Raw genomic sequence first — 24,425 nt, 5'->3', positions numbered from 1 at the left:
AGCCAAGAGATCTTTCATTTTCTCTTCCTCAATGCCTCCCTCTTCAAGCATTCGGCAAACTTCAATTCAACAATCATTTACATTAATTGCCTGGGTTCTCAGAAAGCCTAACTTTCTGTGAAGAAGCCAAGATGGGACGGGGGGAGTCCTCAATAGAGCCGTAACTAGACAAATGTGACAAATTTATTTGGGTGTGTGAGGGCCATGGTGGTACAGAAAAACCATTACTCCTCATGGAGACAACCTGTCCCCTATCCCCAAACAGTCGTAGCACTTGTATATACTGGATTTGGGACTGGGGGGAGAGAGGAAGCTGGTCTCCAGGAAAGGCAACTGTAACTACAGGATTGTAGCCAGAGCGGATTGCATCCCATATTCCACTTCACATCCCTCTTGGGATATCAGCTCCCTGGAGCAGAGCCCCATTTGCCCCTTTTCCCCCATGCTAGTTCTGGCTCCATAGGAAGGTACACATGCCTAGAAAGGCCAAAGGTTTGAACTACATATCTGCAGGATATTATTTTTATGTGCAGTACCATTCTAATGATATAGCTGTAAAGATAATTATATAGGTTAGTCCAGAAATCCCTTTAGTTTCTTTGAAAACAGGGTATTTTAAAACAAACAAACTTTTCAATTACCAATTATACTCATCCGAAAAGGGTCTGGTAGGGGAAAACTGTACACAGACAAATCCCTGATATTGCTCAGCAACACATTATATACAATATTTCCTGTAGTTTCCCATGAAACACATTTCACCAACATGCTTCAATGGAACCCCTCAGTAGAGTGCTTGATGATCTTCGGATACCAGTTTTCAGCAGGGTCAGATTAATAGTTGGGAATGTTAAATGTCAAAGAGTGGTAATCCAATATTGCACTATCCTAAAATGTTTTTGTTGTTGTTAATTGATGTATTTCTTCATAGTTTTTAAGATCTTGAACAGACCATATAGAAAATGAAGTTTATTAGCTTATAAGTGATAAGTAAAATAATCTTTAAGATATGGGTGTTCTAACACTCCCTTGATGATTAAACTATTTCTGTTGTATTTGTTTTAGAATTTGTTTAAAGTGGAAGAGGTAAACTGCATCTGTGTGGACTGGAAAAAGGGTTCACGGACTTTATATACCCAAGCCTCACAAAATATTCGAGTAGTGGGGGCTGAAATAGCCTATTTTGTGGATTATCTCAAGGTAACTAGGCGTCTTCATGTTATCTCACACTCTCTATCCATTGTCCTCTGAAGGCTGTGCTCATACAATTGCTCGAGGTCATCGTCAACCTTTCTATGAAGAGTTTTTCATTTGTTTTGGTTGACCAGAAAGGAAAGTAGTATGTCTGCATTTGGATTTTTATCTGCAAATAATGATGAAGGCAACTCAGTGGATATAGCGTTAGATCTTGAGTTAGGAAGACTGAGTTCAAATCTGGCCTCAGACACATACTGGCTGTGTGACTCTAGGCAAGTTGCTTAACTTCTCTCTGACATAGTCTCCTAGTCTGTAAAGTGTGAGTAATAATAGCATCTGCTTCCCTAGGTTGCTGTGCAGATAAAATGAGACAGTATTTGTTAAGTGCCTTGCAAATTTTAAAGCACTGTATGAATGCTGTTATTAGTATTATTACAAACACAGACCTATATTTTTCATTTTGACTAAATTCCCTGCTCAGTTCAGTTTTAACAAAAAAATTATGCAACTAATTTGATTTGGCCCACCCCCCAGTCTCCTACAAGTAATTTTCATCAGTTGGTTGACTGAATTGTGCTAGTTTTTAATATTACAGTGCCTAGGTAATTGTCAAGGGTCAAGTTATTTGTGCATGTGTCGATACAAGCTTTTAGGAAATGTTGGGAAGCACTGGGGCACAGTGGAAAGAATACTTGATTCAGAGTCTGAGGATGTGGGTTCAAATTCCAGCTCTACTACCTAACTAGGTTCTGTGAGCTTTGGCTAGTCAATTTTCTGGTAGTCAATTTTTTGGCTAGTCAGTTTCCATTTCTTAATATGGAGATGGCTGAACTGGATGACCTCCAAGGGCCCTTTCACCACTAAATCTATGATACTATGATCAATACACTTTTTCTCCAAAAGACACAAGAAATATCTTAGACTCAACATAGTGGCTGGGTAATTCTTTATTATCACTTCCTATTCCAAATCTTTGCTTTGGGAAGCTTCTAACAATTCTCCATGGTAGGTTTAGTATCACATCTTCACCTTCTCAAAAACACAACAAAAGAATCATAAAGACATGTTGCTTAAGACAAGAAGTAAGTGCAGAATAAAAGCCATAAATCATTAATACTTTAGTATTTGCCCTCCTTGAAAACTTAGAAATATCATTTCCCTGTTGAAGGGAAGTGAGAAGTCACTCTCAATAAAGACTCTCAAGGAGTATATCATGAACATGTCACTAATACCAACCTAGCCATTTCTGAAGGCCTTTTGTCTCATCAGACCGAACTTGGATACTCTCTTTCCAATGTCCACATCATTGGTCACAGTCTGGGATCGCATGTTGCTGGAGAGGCTGGGAGAAGGTCAAATGGTCTCATTGGACGAATCACAGGTAGGATTAAAATGGTGAAAACTGCAACTTTGTGCTAACATTACCATAATATAATTAAGACATGAGGGTGAACATGACGGGAAGTTGATGGTCTTTTAAGTGTCATGTAAAATGTTAGAATGCTGCTTCATTTTGCCTGCTATGAGCATCATATAGGGAGCACCTATATAAAATTTTGTATTTTTTGGAAGAGAGCCTGGGTCTTATGATATTTCCTGCCCTGGGATAATTTGGTAATTTTACCTCACAAAGATAATCTTATCCTTGATATGAGATGAAATTTTGGGGGAACATTGACTAAAAAGCTGTAGCAGACTTTTATCGCTTCCCTTCTTTTCATCTCTGACATCATGGCTCTGTTAAAGTAACCAGCAAAACTTATGGATTCTCTGAAAAAATCTGTATTCTGCCTTTGTATTTTAACAGCCTAGTAGGGATATTTAGAAAAAAAATTATCTTATATTTTCAGAGAGTTTAGTTAAAGGTGAGAAATTATCCATAAAATTTGAACTTCTCTTGGTAGGTTAAAAGTACCCCATCCTTGTATTTACCTCAAGTTTAACACCACTGTGGTGTGATTCAATGATTGACAGTTCTGAAACTGGTTATCCTTGCCCTCTGTAAATTGAAACCTAGTAGTAAATTCTGTGACGCTCAGAAAAGTCCTTTTTTATAGCATTGATGTCAACAAAAGAGGCAATGATATTCTAAAAATAATAAGAAATTCAAACAATCTTTCCTCACAATTATCCATACACATACACACGTAAGATCTTGGGGCAAGTCACTTGACCTTCTTAGCCTCAGTTTCCTCATCTTCAGAAGGTAAATAATAATTGCTCAAATTACATATCTTAAAGGAATTTTGTGAGGGAAATATATTATATACCCTCAAGCACTACTTAATTGTGAAGTATTATGTTATTATTATTATCATATAACACACAAATGAAAGTGAATATATCTAAAAAATTTTCTATAACAGTTCTTGGGGGTAAGAACCAGAACTGTAATTTCATTGATACAGTGAATTTTTGGATGTGGAGTGACCAATTCAGGTCACCACTTTATAGTCTTAGAGAATTGCCGAAAACATAGAAAGGTTAATTTACTTGCCCAGGGTCACACATCCAGTGTGACAGATTGCACATCAAAGGGAGGAATAGAGCCCAGGTCTTCTACCTAACAGTTAGCTCTCTATACACCATGTCATGGCTGCCACTTGATAATAGCTTATGTTATATTAGATAAAAGAATATAACTAAAATATAACAATATTTCTTCCAGGATTGGATCCTGCTGAGCCTTTCTTTGAAGGGACCCCAGAAGAAGTTCGATTGGATCCCAGTGATGCCTTGTTTGTTGATGTCATTCACACAGATGCTGCTCCTATCATCCCTTACTTAGGTGAGCTCTTCCCCTTGAATCTTGCAACTATGACTAGCCATAATTACGTTTTTGGCAATGCATTCAAACCCACTTAACACTTGTTTTAAATGTCTTAGGTTTTGGAATGAGTCAGCTGGTGGGACACCTTGATTTCTTCCCAAATGGAGGAGAGGAAATGCCCGGATGTCAGAAGAATATTCTTTCTCAGATTGTCGATATAAATGGAATCTGGGAAGGTAAATCCATTCAGCATATAATAAATGTTATTAGTAAAATTCATATTACCATCTTGCCAAACTTGCCAAGATGTTTAGCCAACACCTTGTCTTATTCTTCTATAAAACTATGGATGTTAAAGTCTGTTCCATAGTACTCTACAGTTGTATGAGACCTCCTTCCTACAGTGGAAGTAAGTACTTATGAAAGGAAATGAATTTGTGAAAGATTTTCATTGGATCAGTCTAGCTTATCCTTTAATAAGGTACAGAACTAAAATATATCCATTATGCCTTGAAATAAATTTCCCACACTCATGTATATTTAGTCCCATTTTTGTAACCACTAACTCTTTTTGAGAGCCAGAGTGGTTTAGGTTGCTGATCTCAGAGTCAGGGAGACCTTGAATGAATCCTACCTCTCACAAGTACTGTTTGTCTGCTGCTGGGCAAGTCACTGACCTTCTTGGTAGCCCAGTTTTTTCTCTAAGTTGAAGAGAATGTGCCAATCACTATTGGTAGAGAAGCTGTCTTCCCAGGAGCTCTGTATATTGATGAAATGATAAGCGTGGTCTAATGGTACATAGTGAGGGTTAAATATATCACAAAATGTAAATAATAGTTTTTTAAAAGTGTGATATGTCCTTAAACTTTGACCATGATCTATGAAATCTGTGACTTATTTAAATGTCATAAATTTTCAATTATAATTTTGGATTAAAAAAATAATACAATGTCCCTTCTGTATGATCTCATCTATTTGCACAGGAACTCGTGATTTTGCAGCATGTAATCACCTACGAAGTTACAAGTATTATGCAGATAGCATCCTCAACCCAGATGGCTTTTCTGGATACCCCTGTGCTTCCTACAAAGATTTTGAGGCAGTAAGTTATTGCTTACCATGAGAATCAGCATTGCATACAGCATAGAGAACTTGGGTTCCAAGTCCATAAAAGTTGTGTTCTCTTTCTACCTCTGGCACACATTAACTTGACCTTGAGCAGGTAGCTTAACTTCCCAGTGCTCTGGAAAGGTGCTGATTTGCTTTGATAGAGGAAATTTCCTTACCATGAGCTTTCTTATAAATGAAATCACTTCTTGAGAGCAAGAAAAAAGGTATTTCTCTACAAAGAATTACAGACTTGGAAGGAACAAGGACCATTAGAGGCCATTTAATGCAAACTACACTTGAATGCAATCTTTATTACAACATGCCTGATAAGTGACCATCCAGGGACTATTAAAGGCCTCCATCAAGGGGGACTTCATCACCAGCCCATTGCACTATTGGAAATTCTAATTGTTAATAATTTTTTTTGCTATCATGCAGGCCCTTTACTACCCATAATTTCTGGTTCTGTCTACTGGGACTCAACGGAAAATTTTAAATCCCTTTCATTTCACAGTTCTTGAAATAACTATCAAGTGGCTCCTTCTTCCCTTTCTCTCCAGAATAAACACCTTCAATTCCTTCAATCCTTGAGAACAAGTAGATAGAATATACCCAAGTCTCTCATTCTCCCCAAATCTCTGTAAAATAGCTCAGAACATTGTAATGTAGTGTAAAGAGTACTGAACTATAAACTAGATGACTTGGGTTCCAGTCCTATTCTGAGACTATGTGACGTACAGCATTGTCTCTAGGGCTCCTATTTATTTATCTGGAAAATGAGAAAAAGGGGCTAGATGTCTCCAATACCCTTCCAGCTCAGCATTTATTGATTTCTACTGTCATCTTCCACATTTATCAACATCCACACACAAATATTCACTTTGGTTTAAATTATACTAATGATTGCCTCATCCTTATTGCCATTCCCTTATTGGCACTGCTAAAGTATTTGTTTTATTTAGGGTCATTTTAGAAACTTTATTTGGAAGCCATTTTTTAAAACTTTATTGGTTTATTTTGATTTATCAACAATCACTTCCATAAACTTTTGAGTGTTAGATTTTTCTCCCCTTCCCTTCCCACCTCCCTCCACAAGATGGCACACAATCTGATATAGGCTATACATATACATTCCTATTAAACATATTTTCACATTAGTGATGTTGTAAGGAAGAATTAGAACCAATAAGAGGAAGCACCAGAAGGAGGAAACAAAACACAACAGAAGAAAAAAAAATAGAAAATAGTATGCTTTAATCTGCATTCAAATTCCATAGTTCTTACTTTGGATGTGCATAGCATTTTTCATTAGTCCTTTAGAGATGTCCTAGATCCTTGCATTGCTGAGAAGGGCTAAGTCTATCAATGTTAGTCATTGCACAACATGGCTGTTACTGTGTACAATGTTCTCCTGGTTCTGCTCACTTCACTCTGCATCAGACCATACAAGTCTTTCCAGGTTTTTCTGAAGTCTACCTGCTCATCATTTCTTATAGCACAATAGTATTCCATTGCATTCACACACCACAACTTGTTCAGCCATTCCCCAATTGATGGGAATCCTCTCAATTTCCAATTCTTTGCCACCACAAAAAGAGCTGCTATAAATATTTTTGTACATGTGGGTCCTTTTCCAATTTGTATGATCTCTTTGGGATACAGCCCTAGAAGTGCTGTTGCTGGGTATACACATTTTTATAGCCCTTTGGGCATAGTTCCAAATTGTTCTCCAAAATGGTTGGATCATTTCACAACTCCACCAACAATGCATTAGTGTTCCAGTTTTCCCACATCTCCTCCAATATTTATCATTTTCCTGTTTTGTCATGTTGGCTAATCTGATAGGTGTGATATGGTATCTCAGACTTGTTTTGATTTGCATTTCTCTAATCAATAGTGATACAGAGCATTCTTTTGTATGACTGTAGATGGCTTTAATTTCTTCATCTAACAGCTGCCTGTTCATATCCTTTGACCATGTATCAATTGGGGTTGGAAGCCATTTTTGAAAAGAAGAAAGCATATATATATATACATATATCTGAGCTAATTTCTATCTGTTACCGATTTGAAAAAGTAAAACTAAAATCAGAAAGTTTATCAAAAATGTGGATTGTCAGGGGCAGAGCCAAGATGGTGGAGTAAAAGCAGTGACTTGCTTGAGCTGTCCCCCAAACTCCTCCAAATATGTGTAAAAAATGGCTCCAAACAAATTCTAAAGCAGCAGAACCCACAAAAAGACAGAGTGAAACAAATCCAGACAGCCTGGATGCTTGATCAGAAAGGTATCATGCCAGGTGGGGAGAAGAGCGCGGTCAGCATGGTCGCACATGCCTCAAGGAACCTGGAGCAGGCCTCAGAGGACTGAATCATTGGCAGCTATGGCAATTTCCAGACTTCTCAACCCAAGAACACCAAAGACAACTTAGAAGGTCAGTAGGAAAAGTCTGTGTCTGTGGTGAGAGAGAAGCGAGGGTGCTCCCAGCCCCTGTCCCTGAGTGTGGCCCTGGGGCAGTGGCTGTCTCTTGAGCTTCCAGCCCACAGGCTGAGGGGGAATCGAGTGACTCATCAGAGGGGTACTGCAAGGATCTCTTTGCTGGTGCAGGATTCTATTGCTTTGCCCGTGATTGGATCTGGGTCACAATTCTGGGTATAGGTCCTGGGGTGAGGAGGAACACTGGCATGGTGGACCCTGTAGTGGCTGTGGAGAAAGAATCTCCTCACAGTTCCAAGACAGAAAAGAGTGCTTGTGGTCACTCATAGACCAGAGCACAGGCCAGGAAAGGAGTAAACTCCTCGCCCTTGATCATAGCACCTTGGAAGAACTGAAAATTTACAGGTCCCTAGAAGTATCTCTGAAAACAACTGCATGAAACCCCTGAAGCTTGGGACAGTACATTCTCCACACTGGAAGCAGACTCTTACCTTAAGAGTTTATAACTCAAGTAATTGGCTAGGATCATGAGCAAGCAGCACATAGAATCAGACCTTAGAATCTTACTTTGGTGACAAAGAAGATCAAAACATACAACCAGAAGAAGACAAAAAAGTCAAAGCTCCTACATCCAAAGCCTCCAAGAAAAATCTGAATTGGTCTGAGGCCATGGAAGAGCTCAAAAAGGATTTTAAGAAGCAAGTAAGATAAGTAAAGGAAAAACTGAGAGTGATGCAAGAAAATCATTAAAAACAAGTCAACAGCTTGCTAAAGGAGACCAAAAAAAATACTGAAGAAAATAACACCTTAAAAAATAGGTAACCCAAATGGCAAAAGAAGTCTCAAAAAGCCAATGAGGAGAAGAATGCCTTAAAGAGCAAAACTGGCCAAATGGAAAAGGAAGTCCAAAAGCTTACTGAAGAAAATACTTCCTTAAAAATTAGAATGGAGCAATTGGAAGCTAGTGACTTTATGAGAAATCAAGACACTGTAAAACAAAACTAAAAGAATGAAAAAATAGAAGATAATGTGAAATATCTCATTGGAAAAATGACCAACCTAGAAAATAGATCCAGGAGAGAGAATTTTAAAATTATTGAACTATCTGAAAGTCATGATCAAAAAAAGAGCCTAGACATCATCTTTCAAGAAATTATCAAGGAAAACTGCTCTGATATTCTAGAACCAGAGGGTAAAATAGAAATGGAAAGAATCCACCAATCACCTCCTGAAACAGATCCCCAAAGGAGAACTCCTAGGAACATTGTAGTCTAATTCCAGAGTTCCCAGGTCAAGGAGAAAATATTGCAAGCAGCCAGAAAGAAACAATTCAAGTATTGTAGAAACACAATCAGAATAACACAAGATTTAGCAGCTTCTACATTAAGGGACCGCAGGGCTTGAAATATAATATTCTGGAGGGCAAAGGAGATAGGATTACAACCAAGAATCACCTACCCAGCAAAACTGAGCATAATCCTTAAGGTGAAAAAACAGATATTCAGTGAAATAGAGGACTTTTAAGCATTCTTGATGAAAAGACCAGAGTTGAATAGAAAATTTGACTTTCAGATACAAGACTCAGGAGAAACATGAAGAGGTAAACAGGAAAGGAAATCATAACAGACTTATTAAGGTTGAACTGTTTATATTCCTGCATGGATAGATGATATTTGTAACTCATGAGTGCTTTGTCAGTATTAGAGTAGTCGGAGGGAAAATTACATGTATGTAAAGATAGATAGATAGATAGATAGATAGATAGATAGATAGATAGATAGATAGATAGATAGATAGAGGGCACAGGGTGAGTTGAAGATGAAGGGGTGATATCTGGAGAATAAAATTAAGGGGTGAGAGAGGATTATATGGAGAGAAGGAGAAAGGGAGAGTTAGAATGGGGTAAATTATCTCACATAAAACAGACAAGAAAAGACTTTTACAGTGGAGAGAAAATGGGGGGAAGGTGAGAGGGAATGAGTGAATCTTATTCTCGTCGGATTTGGCTTAAGGAGAGAATAACATACACACTCAATTGGGTATGGAAATCTATCTTACCCTACAGGAAAATAGGGGGTGTGGGAAGGAGACAAGAGAGCAGGAGGATGACAGAGGGGAGGGCAGATTGAGGGAGGGGGTAATCAGAAGCAAACAATTCTGAGTTGGGACAGGGTCAAAAGAGAGAATAGAATAAATGGGGGGTGGGATACAATGAAGGGAAATATACTTAGTTTTTCACAACATGACTAATATGGAAGTGTTTTGCATGACTACACATGTACAACTGGTATCGAGTTGCTTGCCTTCTCAATGAGGGTGGGTGGGGAGGGAGGAAGGGAGAAAATTTGGAACCCAAAGTTTTAAAAACAAAAGTTAAAAAAAATTGTTTTCACATGCAACTGGGAAATAAGATATACAGAAAACGGGGTATAGAAATCTATAGGAAAATACAGGAAAATAGAAGAGGAAGGGGATAAGAGAAGGGGGGGTGAGATAGAAGGAAGGGCAGATTAGGACAAGGGGTATTCAGAATACACGCTGTCTTTTGTTTGGGGGAGGGATGAGATGCGGAGAAAATTTGGAACTCAAAATCTTGTGGAAGTGAATGTTGAAAACTAAAAACAAATAAATTAATAAAAATATGGATTGTCTAAACATCCTGATAACAGATTAGATTTTTCAGTTTTGCCCAGTGTTGTAGCATAGTATACACAGAGCTTTAGATTCCCTACAAAGAAAAGAAAAGTTTTCTCAGGTATCTAGTGCAGCATTATTGTGTTGTGATATTGGATCCCAAATATTGATAAGGTTCACCCAATTACTTTTAAAAGCTAGCTTTTCTTTAGTTCTTACAAATGTTCATTCTAAAAATCATCAATGCTGAATGTCATTAAACAAAGAGAAACATCTCAAGTTCTAGTTGGTAGTTTTGTCACAATAGACACTGTACTGCACTTGACGTTAGAAACACCAAAGTTTCAATTCTGCCTCAGAAAGATACTAGTGATAGGACCCTGGGCAACTAATTTAATCTCTCTCAGCCTCAGTTTCTTCATCGGTAAAATGGGGATAATAATAGCACCTACCTTGCAGGTTGTGTTGTAAGGACCAAAGGAAAAAACATGTCTATAGTGCTTGGTAATCTTTATGTTCTATATAAATGCCATCTATGATTATTGGGTGAAGGAAGGAAGGTCATAATTCCATATTCTGTTCTTGGGTTGTTAACACCCATTAGTACAAGTTCATTGAAAACTGCCTTCATCATTCAATTTAAGTTACCAGTTCAACAAACATTCATTATATTATACAGACTTAGTCTGGAGGATAGGATAACTCCTCTTTATATTTTTTTTTCTCAACTGTTTTGAGGGTACCAGAATTGTATTTGCTTTTTAGATAATTGAATCAATAGGGTAAGTGTAGGTAGGTAAAACTGAAAAGAGAACATGTTCTCATTAACTATTTATGTATTTTGATCAGAATAAGTGCTTCCCTTGTCCATCTGGAGGGTGTCCACAGATGGGCCACTATGCTGACAGATTTGCTGGTAAAACGAGCTCAGTGGGAGAGGTCTTATATCTGAATACTGGAGAGGCCAGTAATTTTGCTCGTAAGTTTCCATTTGACTTTCCTCATTTCCAAAGCTCTGTGAAAATGTTATTGCCTGTTGGAAAGACTTCCTCCAGTACATACAGAAAAAGGAAAGGAGTGACCATATTTAGGAAATGACTACTGGATACTGATGGCCAGTTTAGAGGAGGTAGTAGATTTTTCCTGGCTTGAGAACTCTGGATAACAGCACAGCATGGGTCCACTGTTAAACACGTTGGGCGTAGAAATGGACTTCTCTTTTCCAACTATTCTTGAAACAGATTGCCAAATATCCAGAGGTTTCACAAAATAAATTCCCTAGATTTTGTGGGTGTGATATTGGTACCTGCCCTCAGGGCCCTTAAACATACAACCATGTTTTCTTTTGTGAATGTTAAAAAACAACAGTTTGGACAGTCAGGTTTTTTTATGCTGCTTACCCAATAAATGCTGAAAGATCAATGTGTAAGGTGAAAATGCAGCTTATACATAGCTGAGAGTATACAAAGGGTCTGATAATAGCTTTGTATAGCAGAATGTGAAATCATTTCTATGTGCTCTGGCCAAAAAAAAGAAAGAAGAGAGGAGAGAATATAGAACCAAGAGGATAAAATTGTGGAAGATGCCTTTACTTCACAATTTTGCCCTCACATTGACCTAACAGGACTGTAGTGTTGTATAGATGAGTCGTGTTGAGATAGTATGGCTGAGTATGTAGAGTCAGGAACTCAAAATAAGTAAGACCTAGGTTCAATTCCACTTCTAGTCCCTCTTAGCTCTATGACTCTGGATAAGTCCCTTGATCTCTCTGACTCTGTTTCCTCAGGTGGTAAATGAGAGTGTAAGACTACTTGGCCTCTAAAGTCCCTTCCAGTTCTGAATTTATGACATTAAAATAATATTATATAGTTGAAAGATTACTGGGCTTAAAGTCACAATATGAAGCAAGGTTGAATTCCAGGCTCTGCTAGATGCTTATATCAATGTGACTTTTGTCCAATAACTCATACTTTCAAAGCCTTGGCTTTCTCCTCTAAAATATGGGGATAAAAACACTCTTTCACAAAGTTTATTGTGAGAAAAGCATTTCATAAGTTGTCAAGCATCATGATAGTGATCTCTAAGTTGGTGAAGTAACCATAAACAAAATAACTTTTTTTGATATAAAATTTATAAATTCAGAAAAATTTCAGGTTGAGTCAAAAGAAAGATCAATGAAAAATATCAATTATAGATTATTTTAAAAGAAACGCTATTTTAAGAAAGCAGAAATCCCAAATCATCATAAACATGTAGCAATAAAATGTAAGGAACAGGAGAGTGGAAAAAAAAATTGGACAAAGTGTCAACAGACCTCAAGTCTTGCGCTGGTTTTGTCACTAATTAACTGTGTGACTTTGTGCAAGATCATAGTAGATTGAGTGCTGAAGTTGATTGTTGACTTTAGTTTGAATTCATTTTATTAGTAAGACATGAAAATTTGAAAAAAAATAAAAGGAATTACTTAAAACTTTGCATCCAATAAGAATCATTCATGCTATAATTGAATTATCATATATTTTACATTAGTGCCATCTAAATTAAGTTTTACTAAAATATCTATTTCTTTCTATTTATTTATTTATATTTGTACATTTAATATATTTATTTCTTCATAATTGTATTTCTACCTTTCTCTATAGGTTGGAGGTATAAAGTAACTGTCACATTGTCTGGAACCAAGGTTACTGGAAAAGCAATAGTTTCTTTGTTTGGAAGTAATGGAAACAGCAGGCAATATGAGATTTATAAGTGAGTTAAATATTATCATATATCTTAAATGTTGGAATTATTACTTTATGTAAATGAATTTTGCCCAAATTATTGGTTTTATTTTCATTGCTATGAAAATTGACTTAGTACTGAGATATATATTTTATGAAGTTAGTCATTCCCTTTTGAATTGTGTATTCTGAAATTGACTCCAGAATTTGGGTTTTAACTTTGGTGCATTGATTTTTGCTGGGCAAATCATTTATTTTTATTTCATAAAATGATTTTTTTGTTCTTGTCATCAGGTGTTTAATTTATAATCAGTAAATAATTATGCTGCTAACACAACAGATAGAGGAAAGAGATTTAATGAGGTCATCACTTATTAAATTATAGAAGAAAGTTGTGACCAAAATATGTTAAAATGCTATGAGGCATGTCAAGCATAAATTACAACTATGTTTGTGAAATTTTGCTTTTGTTTAATACATTGCTAACACAATTTAATTGGCAAAATATGTATCATGTATAGATTTTGTAAGTAAAGATGTAGAGATTCCTGTACTTGAATTTGTTATCTACTTCTATTTCAAGGGGGAAACTACAACCAGGCTCTACACATACTAATGAGATTGATTCAAATTTCAATGTTGGAACACTTCAAAAAGTTAAATTTCTTTGGGACAACAATATGATCAATCCAACCCTGCCCAAAGTAGGAGCATCGACGATCACTGTAGAAACTTCAGATGGACAAATGTAAGTCTTTTTATTGTGAACCAAGAGAGATATGAAGTATAAAGAAGCATATCTGTCCAGAAATCTACTTTGAGATAGATTTGCTTCAGTAACCTTTTCACATTACCTTTAGCTTACAGCTAAAATATTTCATGAGATGATAGCTTACTTCAGGAAAATTGAAGTTTTAAAGATGTGTTGGTTGGTATTGTGTCATTCAATAAAAGTCCATGGAAAGGTCAGAGTTTGACCCTGAGATTCTACCTTCATGAAATTCCAATTATTTAAGTATGTCTCTACCTAATGTATTTCAAATGAATATAGAATCACAGAATTTTGAGACAGGAGGAACCTTAGAAATCACCTAATCAAAGTCTCTCATTGTACAGGTGAGAAAACTGAGGCCCAGAGAGATGAATGAACTTACAATGTCATACAAGTAGTAATATTTAATTGGTTCTAGGAAAACATAAAGGTGAGGAAAATGGCATCACAGATGGCAGTTAGTTCCATAAATCAATTTGGTAAATACCAGTAAGGAGACTTTGGACTGAATAATATAGAACATTTGTGCCACATTATTTTAGAGTTTGTTTGTTGCAATTCATCAATGTTATTGAAAAATGACCATGATTGAATTAATGTTGTGTGATAAATGCCTGGCTACTAATAAGGAAAATCATTTAATGTTCATGTACCAATTTCTTCCTCCATCCTTTCTGGGCCAAGATAATCCTAATCTATGTGTTTTTGGAAATGTCTAGTATAGTTCAAGTACTGCTATTGAGCTAAAATATGGGAAAAGCTAAACATAAAAAAAAACAATAGAAGTAGGAAAGGAATATTTTATTCTGGGCTGGTTTCTTGTGCTGCTTCATATACTTATTTAACATTTAGCAAATATTTACTGAATACCCATTAAATGCTGGACAAGATGCTAGAAGAGAATACAAGGATGAGTAAAAGTTTCTTAAAGATTTTTTTATCTCCAAATTCCCAGTATTTAGCAGAGGGCCTTGCATATAGTACATAGTAGGTGTTTAATAAATGTTGATTTAATTGTTAAATTGAATTAATCATGCTAACTGTCCTCACAAAGCAGGAGCTTCAGGGAATATGCAGTATTGTGCTCAAATTCAGTTTCCCAAATGGTGTTCCTCAGAATCCTGGTATTCAGCCCCCAAGGTGCATAAGGGTTCTGCTATATAAGGGTTCTACATAAGGATTCTACTATTTTGAGGCTAGCAATATTTTCCTCTCTAAAACATTGAGTACAAAATTATGTACCAAATGCACTTATTACCTGAGGTGTTTTTAATGAAAAAATAGGCTTATTTCCACTTTTTCTTTAAAATATTCTTGACATTCCTTTATTCTGGAGGCATTCCAAACCCCAAGATTTCCTTTACCAGCACCTGACACTGTGCCTGGCATGTAGTAGGTGCTAAATATGTGCTTGATTTTTTGATTGACTGATTATGAGTTCTGTCAATATCTTTAAAGCCTATCAGTGTTGTGGCCAAATTAGTTTCTCAAATCTCATATTAAATAGTTGGCAATATTTTAAAATACAGAGAAAAAGTCCATTCTTAGTGCTCTGTACCTTGTACTTCTTGAAGCTCTTTGGAAGTTCCTTAGTTGGACACTCTTGACACCAAAACTTAAAAATCACCTCTTATAAAACATCCAGTACCCTTCCCTTCTCACAACAGTGGCTTCAATTCAGCAATGCTTCTCCACTGTCCATTTTACTTTCTTCCCAGATGGAGTATAAGGCAAGTTTGCAACCTTAGCAAACCCAATTATCTACAATTATACTTTAAAATACTGTAAAAAAAAGCATTAATCAAATTCCTACTATAATCACAACTCTCAAGTAAATGCTTTGAAGGATGCCAAATCCTTCCCCTACAAGATAACACAATGGATAGAACATTGGGCCTGTAGTCAAGGAGACATGAGGTTGAATCCAGCCTTATTTTACTAGCTGTGTGACCCTAGAAAAGTCATTTAAACACTGTTTGTCTAAGATTCCTCATCTGTAACGTAAGGATAATAACAGTCACCTACCTCTCAAAGTTGTTGTGCGAATCAAATGAGGTTATTGTCAAGTGCTAAGTACAGTGCTTGGAACATAGTAAATGCTATATAAATGTCAGTTAGTTGTGGTAGTAGTAGTACTTAATAGTAGTTGTAGTAGTAGTAGTAGTAGTAGTAGTAGTAGTAGTAGTAGTAATAGCAAAATGAGAGGGTTAGAATAGATTTAATCCAATCAAACAAACATTTATTAAATACCTACTATGTATAAGGCACTATCCTAGGTATAGTAACTGACCTCAACATGGATTATATACAATGTCTCTTCCATCTTTAATTCCTATGATAAAGGAGCTAACAGTGTAATAAAAGAGTTACAACTTATTCAAATTACTAGAGTAAAAATATAAAAGCTTACGGGCAACATAAAATGCTGTGAGATAGCTCTAAACATATGCATATGTATAAAGGTAATAAGATAATTATAGCTAAGAGTCCATTTTTTATTACAGGTACAATTTCTGTAGCAACGAAACTGTAAGAAAAGAAGTTCTGCTAACTCTCTATGCTTGCTAAATTCATGTTAAAGTGAAATGATTATTTCCTATAGTAATAAAAGGCAAATGTAAAGGTGTTCATTGTATTCATTCATCATTAATATCTATCTTATTTTCATTGCAATTTTTAGTGGTGAAACTTTTTTTTAAAATTAGGGGTTTAGTCTAAAACTATACCTGAACATTTATTGAGTTGCCCAAATTATCTCCTGGCATTTCACTAAGATGATGATTCTCCAAATCACCATTTATCATCATGGATTGGTGATCATTATTCAATTAATTAATGTTACAATCTATATTTGTTTTTACTACCATATCCAGACTAAATGCCAAATAGGTGTAATTCCTATACTTTCTATGTTTAGACTGTTAGCAGGAAGAGAAGATGAACATTTTTTCAGTTGTTTTTGCTAATTTCACCACCTTTTCACCTGTTCATCTGACTTCTTGGAAGGCATTATATTTAAAGAGATGAAAACATGATTGATATGCAACTACATAATAGTTTGGGGAATATGATAGACAAGAGTGGAAGAAATTTAGTAGAAAATGAAAAAAAAAGGCCAAGAAAAGTTTAGTTTGAGTTCAGTGGAAAGAAATGGAAAAAGAACACTCAGATTATCTATAGGAGTGACACTGATGAGGAAGTAAGAGTTAACAGGGCAGTTGGAGGAAATGAGAACTTAATAAGGACATATTTGATGGTTATTCCAGGGGGTGAGTGTCAGGGACCACCATTTTCAAATGTATTGATGAGAGATTAAATTCTATACACACACACACACACAAACACACACACATGTAGTAATGCACATGCCTATAATTTGCTTCTACTACTCATTTTCACATAAAGCATTAACTTCCAGATATCAAGAGTTAAGCAATGTCCAAACAATGCCAACGCAAACTTGATAGAATATTTCCATTTTTATCCTTTCATTAAATAATGAGTTAATTAAACAATAATTTTGTTTGATGGATCACAAAGCACTTTGATCAATGCATGAAGAAAAATGTTTTGCATGACTTCATTGCACTTGGTCTGAATTGTAGCTGTCCTCCATACCTGTAATGTTTTCCCTCTTCATCTCTTTCTCCTAGTTTTCTTAGTTTCTTTAAGACTTAACTCATAGCCCATTTCCTGTAAGAAGCTTTTCCCAGTTCCCTTCACCCCAACATACCCCTTGTCCTTTCCTTTGAAGATGATATTTCATTTACACTATATATATCTTACATATACAAAGCTATTTGAATGTGATTTCTCCATTAGAATGTGAATCTCTTTGAGGTAAGAGACCATGTTTTCACATTTCTTTGTATCCCCATCTTGTTAGCACAGTTCTTTCACATATACATACATATATGCAATATATGTATGTGCGTATATCTCTCTATCTATATCATATAAAAATTCAGTTCATAAAACTGAAATGAGGAATAAAACTGCAAATGGAAATTTAATTCCTATTCATGGGCACAAAGAAGTCCAGCCCAAATAAAAAGGACTAAGAAAAACTGAAGATAATAAAAAAACCTTTAACTAAAAAATCAATTTGTTAAGATAATCTCTATTTTGAACCCTATTTGAACTCAAAGTGTTAATGTAATTTACATATTTTAAGTTATTGTTAAATATATTTTAAAAATTAGCCCAATTAATTTTGATCTCTATTTTTGAACTTAATAAAATGTTCCTGTTTAAAAAAAAATACTTCATTGCTTAAAAACTTCAACTCAAACTTTTCTCTGGAGTTAGAGCAAATCCCATTTGCTAGCATATAGAAAAAGGGTCAACCCTTCTTTTTTTTTTTTTGGTTGGGCAATGGGGGTTAAGTGACTTGCCCAGAGTCACACAGTTAGGAAGTGTTACCTGTCTGAGGCTGGTTTTGAACTCAGGTCCTCCTGAATCCAGGGCCGATACTCTATCCACTGTGTCAACCCTTCTTCTTAAAGAGAACCATTGGTATTACATTTAATAAAAGGCAGTGGAAAGATAGATTAAAATTAATTGGACAGTAAATAATAAAATCCTAAAGCATAAGTGGGTGAAAGAACAGATCATAGAAACAGCCAATAATTTCATTAAAGAGAATTAGAACAATGTGACAACATATCAAAATTTATGAGATGCAGTCAAAGCAGTACTTAGGAGATATTTTATTTCTCGAAATTCTTAAATAAAAAAATAGAGAAAGAACAGATCAATGAATTGGGCATACAACTAAAAATAACTAGAAAAAAACAAAAAGTTAAAAATCCTCAATTAAGAGGGTTCCTCAAATTGGAAATCCTGAAAATAAAAGGTGAGAGTAATAAAACTGAAAATAAAACTATTGAGCTAATAAATAAAAATAGGAGTTGGCTTTATGAAAAAAAAACCAAGAATATAAATAAACCATTGGTTAATTTCATTAAAGAAAACCGTATTTCCAGTAGCAAAAATGAAAAGGGTGAATTTACCATTAATGAAGAGGAAATTACAACAATAATTAGTATTTTGCCCAATTCTGTTCCAATAAATCTGACAAAGTGAAATTTATGAATATTTATGAAAATATAAATCACACAGATTAGAAAAAAGAGAAATAGAATATTTAAATAACTCCATCTTAGAAAAAAGAAATTGAACAAGCATTAATAAGCTCCCTAAGAAAACAATCCCCAGGTCCAGATGGGTTCACAGATGTATTCTGTGAAACATTTAAAGAGCAATTAATTCCAATTCTGTATAAACTATTTGGGAAAATAGGCAAAGAAGGAATCCTACCTATTTCCTTTTATGATCCAAATATGGTCCTGATAAGAAGACCAGGAACAGCTTAAATAGAGAAAGAAAACCATAGGCCAATTTCCCTAATGAATATTGATGCAAAAATTTTAAATAAACACTAGCAAGGAGATTAAAACAATTTATTACCAGGATAATACAATATGACCAGGTGGGATTCCTACCAGGAATCTAAGGCTGTTTCAATATTAGGAAAATATCAGCATAATTGACTATATCAACAACAAAATCACCAGAAATTGTATGATTATCTCAATGGTTTCAGAAAAAAAAACTTTTGACAAAATACAGCACCTATTCCTATTAAAAATGCAAGAGAACATAGGAATAATTAATGCTTTCCTTAAAATGATAAGTATTATCTATCTAAAACCATCAGCAAGCATTATCAGTAATAATAAGCTAGAAGTCTTCCCAATTATATCAGGGGTGAAGAAAGAATGTTCATTATAATCAGTATTAATCAATATTGGACCATAAATTTCAGCTTCAGCAATAAGAAAAAGAAATTGAAAGAATTAGAATAGGCAATGAGGAAACAAAATGATCACTTTTTGCAGATGATATAATGGTATGCTTAGAGAATCCTAGAAAATCAACTAAAAAACTACTTGAAATAATTAACAACTTTAGCAAAGTTGCAAGATATGAAGTAAACCCACATAAATCATCAGCATTTCTATATATTAGCAACAAAGCCCAGCAGCAAGAGATAAAAAGAGAAATTCCATGTAAAATAACTCTACGCAATACAAAATACATGGGAGTCTACCTGCCAAGACAAACCCAGGAACAACGGCAAAAGTTTTCACACAAGCAAAGTCAGATATAAACAATTGGAAAAAATATTGATTGCTCATGGGTAGGCTGAACCAGTATGATAAAAATGACCATTGTACCCCATTAATTCACGTATTTGGTGCCATACCAATCAATCTACCAGAAACTTATTTTATAGACCTAGGAAAAATAATAACAAAATTCATCTGAAAAAACAAACAAATGTCAAAGGTATCAAGAGAATTAGTAAAAAAAAAAAAAAATTAGGAGTGTGGCCTAGCCATACCAGATCTTTAGCTGTATTATAAAGCAGAAATCATCAAAACTATCTGGTATTGGCTAAGAAATAGAGCAATGGATCAGTGGAGTAGGTTAAGTGCATAAGATATAGTTAAATGACCATAGTAACCTACTATGTGATAAATTCAAAGACCTAAGCTTCTAGGATAAGAACTTACTATTTGACAAAAACTGCTGTGGAAACTGGAAAACAGCATGGCAGAAACTAGGTATAGACTGACACCTTACTCTGTATACCAAGGTAAGGTAAAAATGGGTAAATGATTTAGACTTAAAGGGTTATACCATATGCAAATTAAGAGAGCAAGGAATAGTTTACCTGTCAGATCCATGGAGAAGGGAAGAATTTATGACCAAACAAGAAATAGAGAGCATTACAAGATTTAAAATGGATCATTTTTATTATATTAAATTTAAAAGGTTTTGCACAAACAAAATCAATGCAACCAAGATTAGAAGGAAAGCAGAAAACTAGGAAACCATTTTTACAGTGTCTCTGATAATGGCCTCATTTCTCAAACATATAGAAAACTGAGCCATAGTCATAAGAATACAAGCCATTACCAACTTGATAAATGGTCAAAGGATATGAACATGCCATTTTCAAAGAAATCAATACTATCTATATTCATACAGAAAATAAATGCTCTAAATCACTATTGATGAGAGACATGCAAATTAAAAACAACTCTGAGGTACAACCTCACCTACCAGATGGGTAATACGACAAAAAGGGAAAATGATAGATGTGGGAAGGAATGTGGGAAAATTGGAACACTAAAACACTGTTGGTGGAGTTGTGCACTTATCCAACCACTGTTCAGAGCAATTTGGAGCTATGCCCAAAGGGCAATCAAACTGTGCATAACCTTTGATCCAGCAATACCACTACTTGGCCTGTATCCCAAAGAGATCATAAAAAAGCAGAAAGGACCCACATGTACAAAAATATTTATAGCAGCTCATTTTGTAGTGGCAAAGAATAATAAATCAAGGGAAAGCTTATCTATTGAGGAATGACTGAACAAGTTGTAGTATATAAATTTAATGGCATACTATTGTGCTATAAGAAATGATGAGAAGGCAGTTTTGAGAAAAACTTGGAAAGGCTTACATGCATTAATGCAAAGTGAAGTGAGCAGAATCAGGAGAACATTATATATGGTAACAGCAACATTGTGCAATGATCAACTATGATTGACTGAGCTCTCCTTAGCAATACCATGATCTAACACAAGGCCAAGAGACTCGTGATAGAAAATGCTATACACATCCAGAGAAAGAACTGATGGAGTTTGAATGAAGATCAAAACACAGTTTTTTCACTTTCTTTTTTTTTCTTTTTTGTTCTTTCAACATGACTAATATAGAAATATACTTGTTTTTTTTTTTTTTGTTTGTTTGTTTGTTTTTAAAGAATGGCCACTGTTTGTGGATGAGTTAGGCCTTCTGGTTTAAATTGTTTCATTAAGAAGTGTCTTCTAAGGAAGGATATTGCAAAATTTGCTAGCAGAATAGGTACATGATGGTCTTAAACATGGAACAAAAAAAGTGGGGACAATTTGGTTCAAATTATCTCTCCCCTGTTATTGGAGGCCTGGAGGGAGGATTGCCAAACTTCTCCCAATTTCTTTCTTTATTAGAGGGCAGAAACTTGACTTTGGCCTCACCCCACTTTGTATTTGTTAGCCTGCCAGATTTCAGCTCCACAAAACAAGATGACCCAGTACCAGGTAACCTCTAGAGTCCCCACAAACACTTTTTGCACTATTTTGTCTTGTCCCTCCCCTCCCCCCCCTTGCAAGCTCTTTGAGGGTAAAGGCTGTCTTTCTTTTGATTAACTGTATCGCTAGCATTTTGCACAGTGATTGTCACATAGAAGGCACTTAATACTCATTGAATAGCTCTGAAAACAGTAGCAAAAATAAACCTGAGCTCAGATTTTTTAAGAGTCTAGCCAAGGGCTCAGATTCTTAAGATCTGGCCCACTTGCATTAGTGATACAAATGCTTAGATTCCTTAAGAGTCTGGTAAATATGGCGGATTCTTTAAATCTCATCCATCCCTGATCAATGTTCTAATAAACTCTGTCTTTGGCTGAGAGAAGGCTTGGGTCCAATTCATTTGGACAGGACCCCTGTGTTGTGATTTTGGTGTCCCAGTACCCCAAACTTCTAAACCTCAACATTTTAGTGGCCCATACAGGGAAGCTGCCTAACCCCAAGCTCTTATCCAGCCAAGACTGGAAGGTATGTAAGCCGCCCCCCTCTTTCTTGCCCTGCAATTGGATCACTTTTGAAGCACTTAGGAAGGGTTAGACGTACTTTTCAGGCAGACAGTTATGAGGGTGTCTTGTACTTAGCCTGGTGCTTTAAGGTTCTCAGTCCACTGGTTCAGTTCAAGGCAATGGACCTGGGTACACCTTCCACAGCATAGAGAACAAGGACAGATGCCCTATCCGGAAGTATATGCCCAATTCTGTCAATTCTCTCAGCGCTAGGGAATTGGGGAAACTACAGGTGCTTTTTGGTTCCCTGAGGCTTACTTACTTCCTTTCCTCAACACTCCTGGATCCTCCTTCATGGAGGCTACAGGGAAAAGTTAGAACAGCTAAAAACAGCTTAGCAGATTCTGGAGGTTTTGTGATTGATCATTAAGCAGTTTTGAAACACCTCCTTACAACTCTGATCACTCCCTTCTCCCACTCCCTTCCCTTGAATCAAGAGGGTATCTTTGTTAACCCCTCTCATGGGAGAAGAGTTTCATACTTCCCCACCTCACCTTTGAATTTGCCCTCCCCCACCTGGCAAAGAAGGAGGGGGGAGGGGCAGCAGCTGCAGCATGGGCCCCACTGGCAATGGCCTTGGGCCCTGGGCAACCTTTGCCTGGAAGCATCACCCAGGTTCAGCACATCCTGCTCAAGGTAAAGAAACTAACCTCTGAACTTGGGTAAGTACACTCTTTTAAAGTTTTAGTTTTAACTGTTAATGATGAGATGTTGATTCTCTGTGTGAAGCAATTTGGAAATGCATTTAACAAAACTGAAGTCACCTGATAGGTAATGGGTTTGTTTCAAGTTTCAAATTGGTAAACTTTTTGTATCAGTTATGTCAAGCAACTTTTCATAATTTGGTTACAGCTAAAACAATTTGGTTATTGTTGGTTGTTGTTTTTACATGTAAACTTGCCAAAAAACTTGTTTGGGTTATGGCTTGCTGAGAATTTGCAAGTATCTGGAAATAATCTCTAACAACTGGCTTTTTACACCAGGACAAATTTAAATTTGAGGTGTAAATCCAGGAAAAGTTTTTCCTCAGTTGTGATTAATGAAGCTTGCTGTTTGAGGTCAAAGCTCATGGAACCATAAATGATTTGATTTTGAGTTGTCTGATGGATCATAATAATCCATTCATTATTAATAATCAACCATCTGAGAGAAATGCCACAAGCTACTCAGAGAGAATGTAATACTGGTGGGAAGTCAGCATCAAGAAAAACTGAGAAGACAATTTTAGCTTCAATCTAAGATGGGATCCTACTGGATCAGTTTCCCCATTGTGCTCATGTGAAAAGGAATACTACCCACCTGGCTATTCTTGAGTCTGGCCATGAAGTGGATTTAATACTGCATGGTTAGAAAACTGAATTATCTGAATTCAAGGAGAGCTAAGGATGTTTTATCCTGAAATATTTGGACCCTAAGTCTTGTCCCTGCTTTATCCTTTTATAGCAAATGTCTATAGTCAGAGTAAATAGACAGCAAAAGATATAAGGACAATGCAAGTGTATGAGATCTTGCTGTTTTGACCTGATTGCATAGTCATTCAATACCCCCAAACAACTGAAATTAAGTCAGAAACATCTTCAGTTTGGTTTGGGGAGGAAAATTTCAGTGATAATTGAAGTGAAAGTCAGTTTCTTGGCAAATTCATTTGTATAATTATTGAACCCATGGGTAGAAAACTTCTACCTGTGAAAATGTTACTTAAACTTTTGAAAAAGTGACAAGATCAGATAGTCCTACAAGTTAAATGTAAATGTTTTTAATGGGGCTCTGACACTTTTACTTCTCCCTATAAGTGGGCCCTGAAGTCTTTTCTGTCGGATTTGTGTCTTCCAGACTACAGGCCATTCACCTACAGTTGGTAGCAGACAGTGGGTACCAGCCAATGTCCCTCATCATTCCCTGTTTGTAGCATGTGCTCAGTTCCAGTCAACCTTCTCTTTGAGATTCCCTCAAGGTAGGGACAGCTCTATGCCACTTGCTAGCAGGAAACCAAGACCTTCACTCCTTACCCTGAAAGATTTTCTGTCCCATTTGTTTGAGGGGAGAATGATAGGGATGGGATCTGAACCCCTAAAAGG

The 24,425-nt window shown here is 36.0% G+C and overlaps 1 protein-coding gene across 1 annotated transcript in view; it reads left to right on the top strand.

Annotated features, from left to right (window-relative positions):
- LOC114035462 (pancreatic triacylglycerol lipase-like) overlaps positions 1–16,208 on the top strand; it is a 20,770-nt gene extending 4,562 nt beyond the window's left edge. The window contains exons 4-12 of the mRNA XM_027851599.1: positions 1,066–1,200; positions 2,467–2,578; positions 3,866–3,985; positions 4,084–4,203; positions 4,951–5,069; positions 10,995–11,124; positions 12,788–12,896; positions 13,452–13,616; positions 16,145–16,208. Coding sequence (XP_027707400.1) covers positions 1,066–1,200; positions 2,467–2,578; positions 3,866–3,985; positions 4,084–4,203; positions 4,951–5,069; positions 10,995–11,124; positions 12,788–12,896; positions 13,452–13,616; positions 16,145–16,208 — 1,074 coding nt within the window. The remainder of the gene's footprint in view (positions 1–1,065; positions 1,201–2,466; positions 2,579–3,865; positions 3,986–4,083; positions 4,204–4,950; positions 5,070–10,994; positions 11,125–12,787; positions 12,897–13,451; positions 13,617–16,144) is intronic.
- Positions 16,209–24,425: the final 8,217 nt, after the last annotated feature.

This window comes from Vombatus ursinus, unplaced genomic scaffold, assembly GCF_900497805.2.
Source record: "Vombatus ursinus unplaced genomic scaffold, bare-nosed wombat genome assembly UNPS02009205.1, whole genome shotgun sequence".
Taxonomy (NCBI): Eukaryota; Metazoa; Chordata; class Mammalia; order Diprotodontia; family Vombatidae; genus Vombatus; species Vombatus ursinus.
The sequence above is the reverse complement of the archived record's forward strand: the minus strand, read 5'-3'. Positions and strand labels throughout refer to the sequence as shown.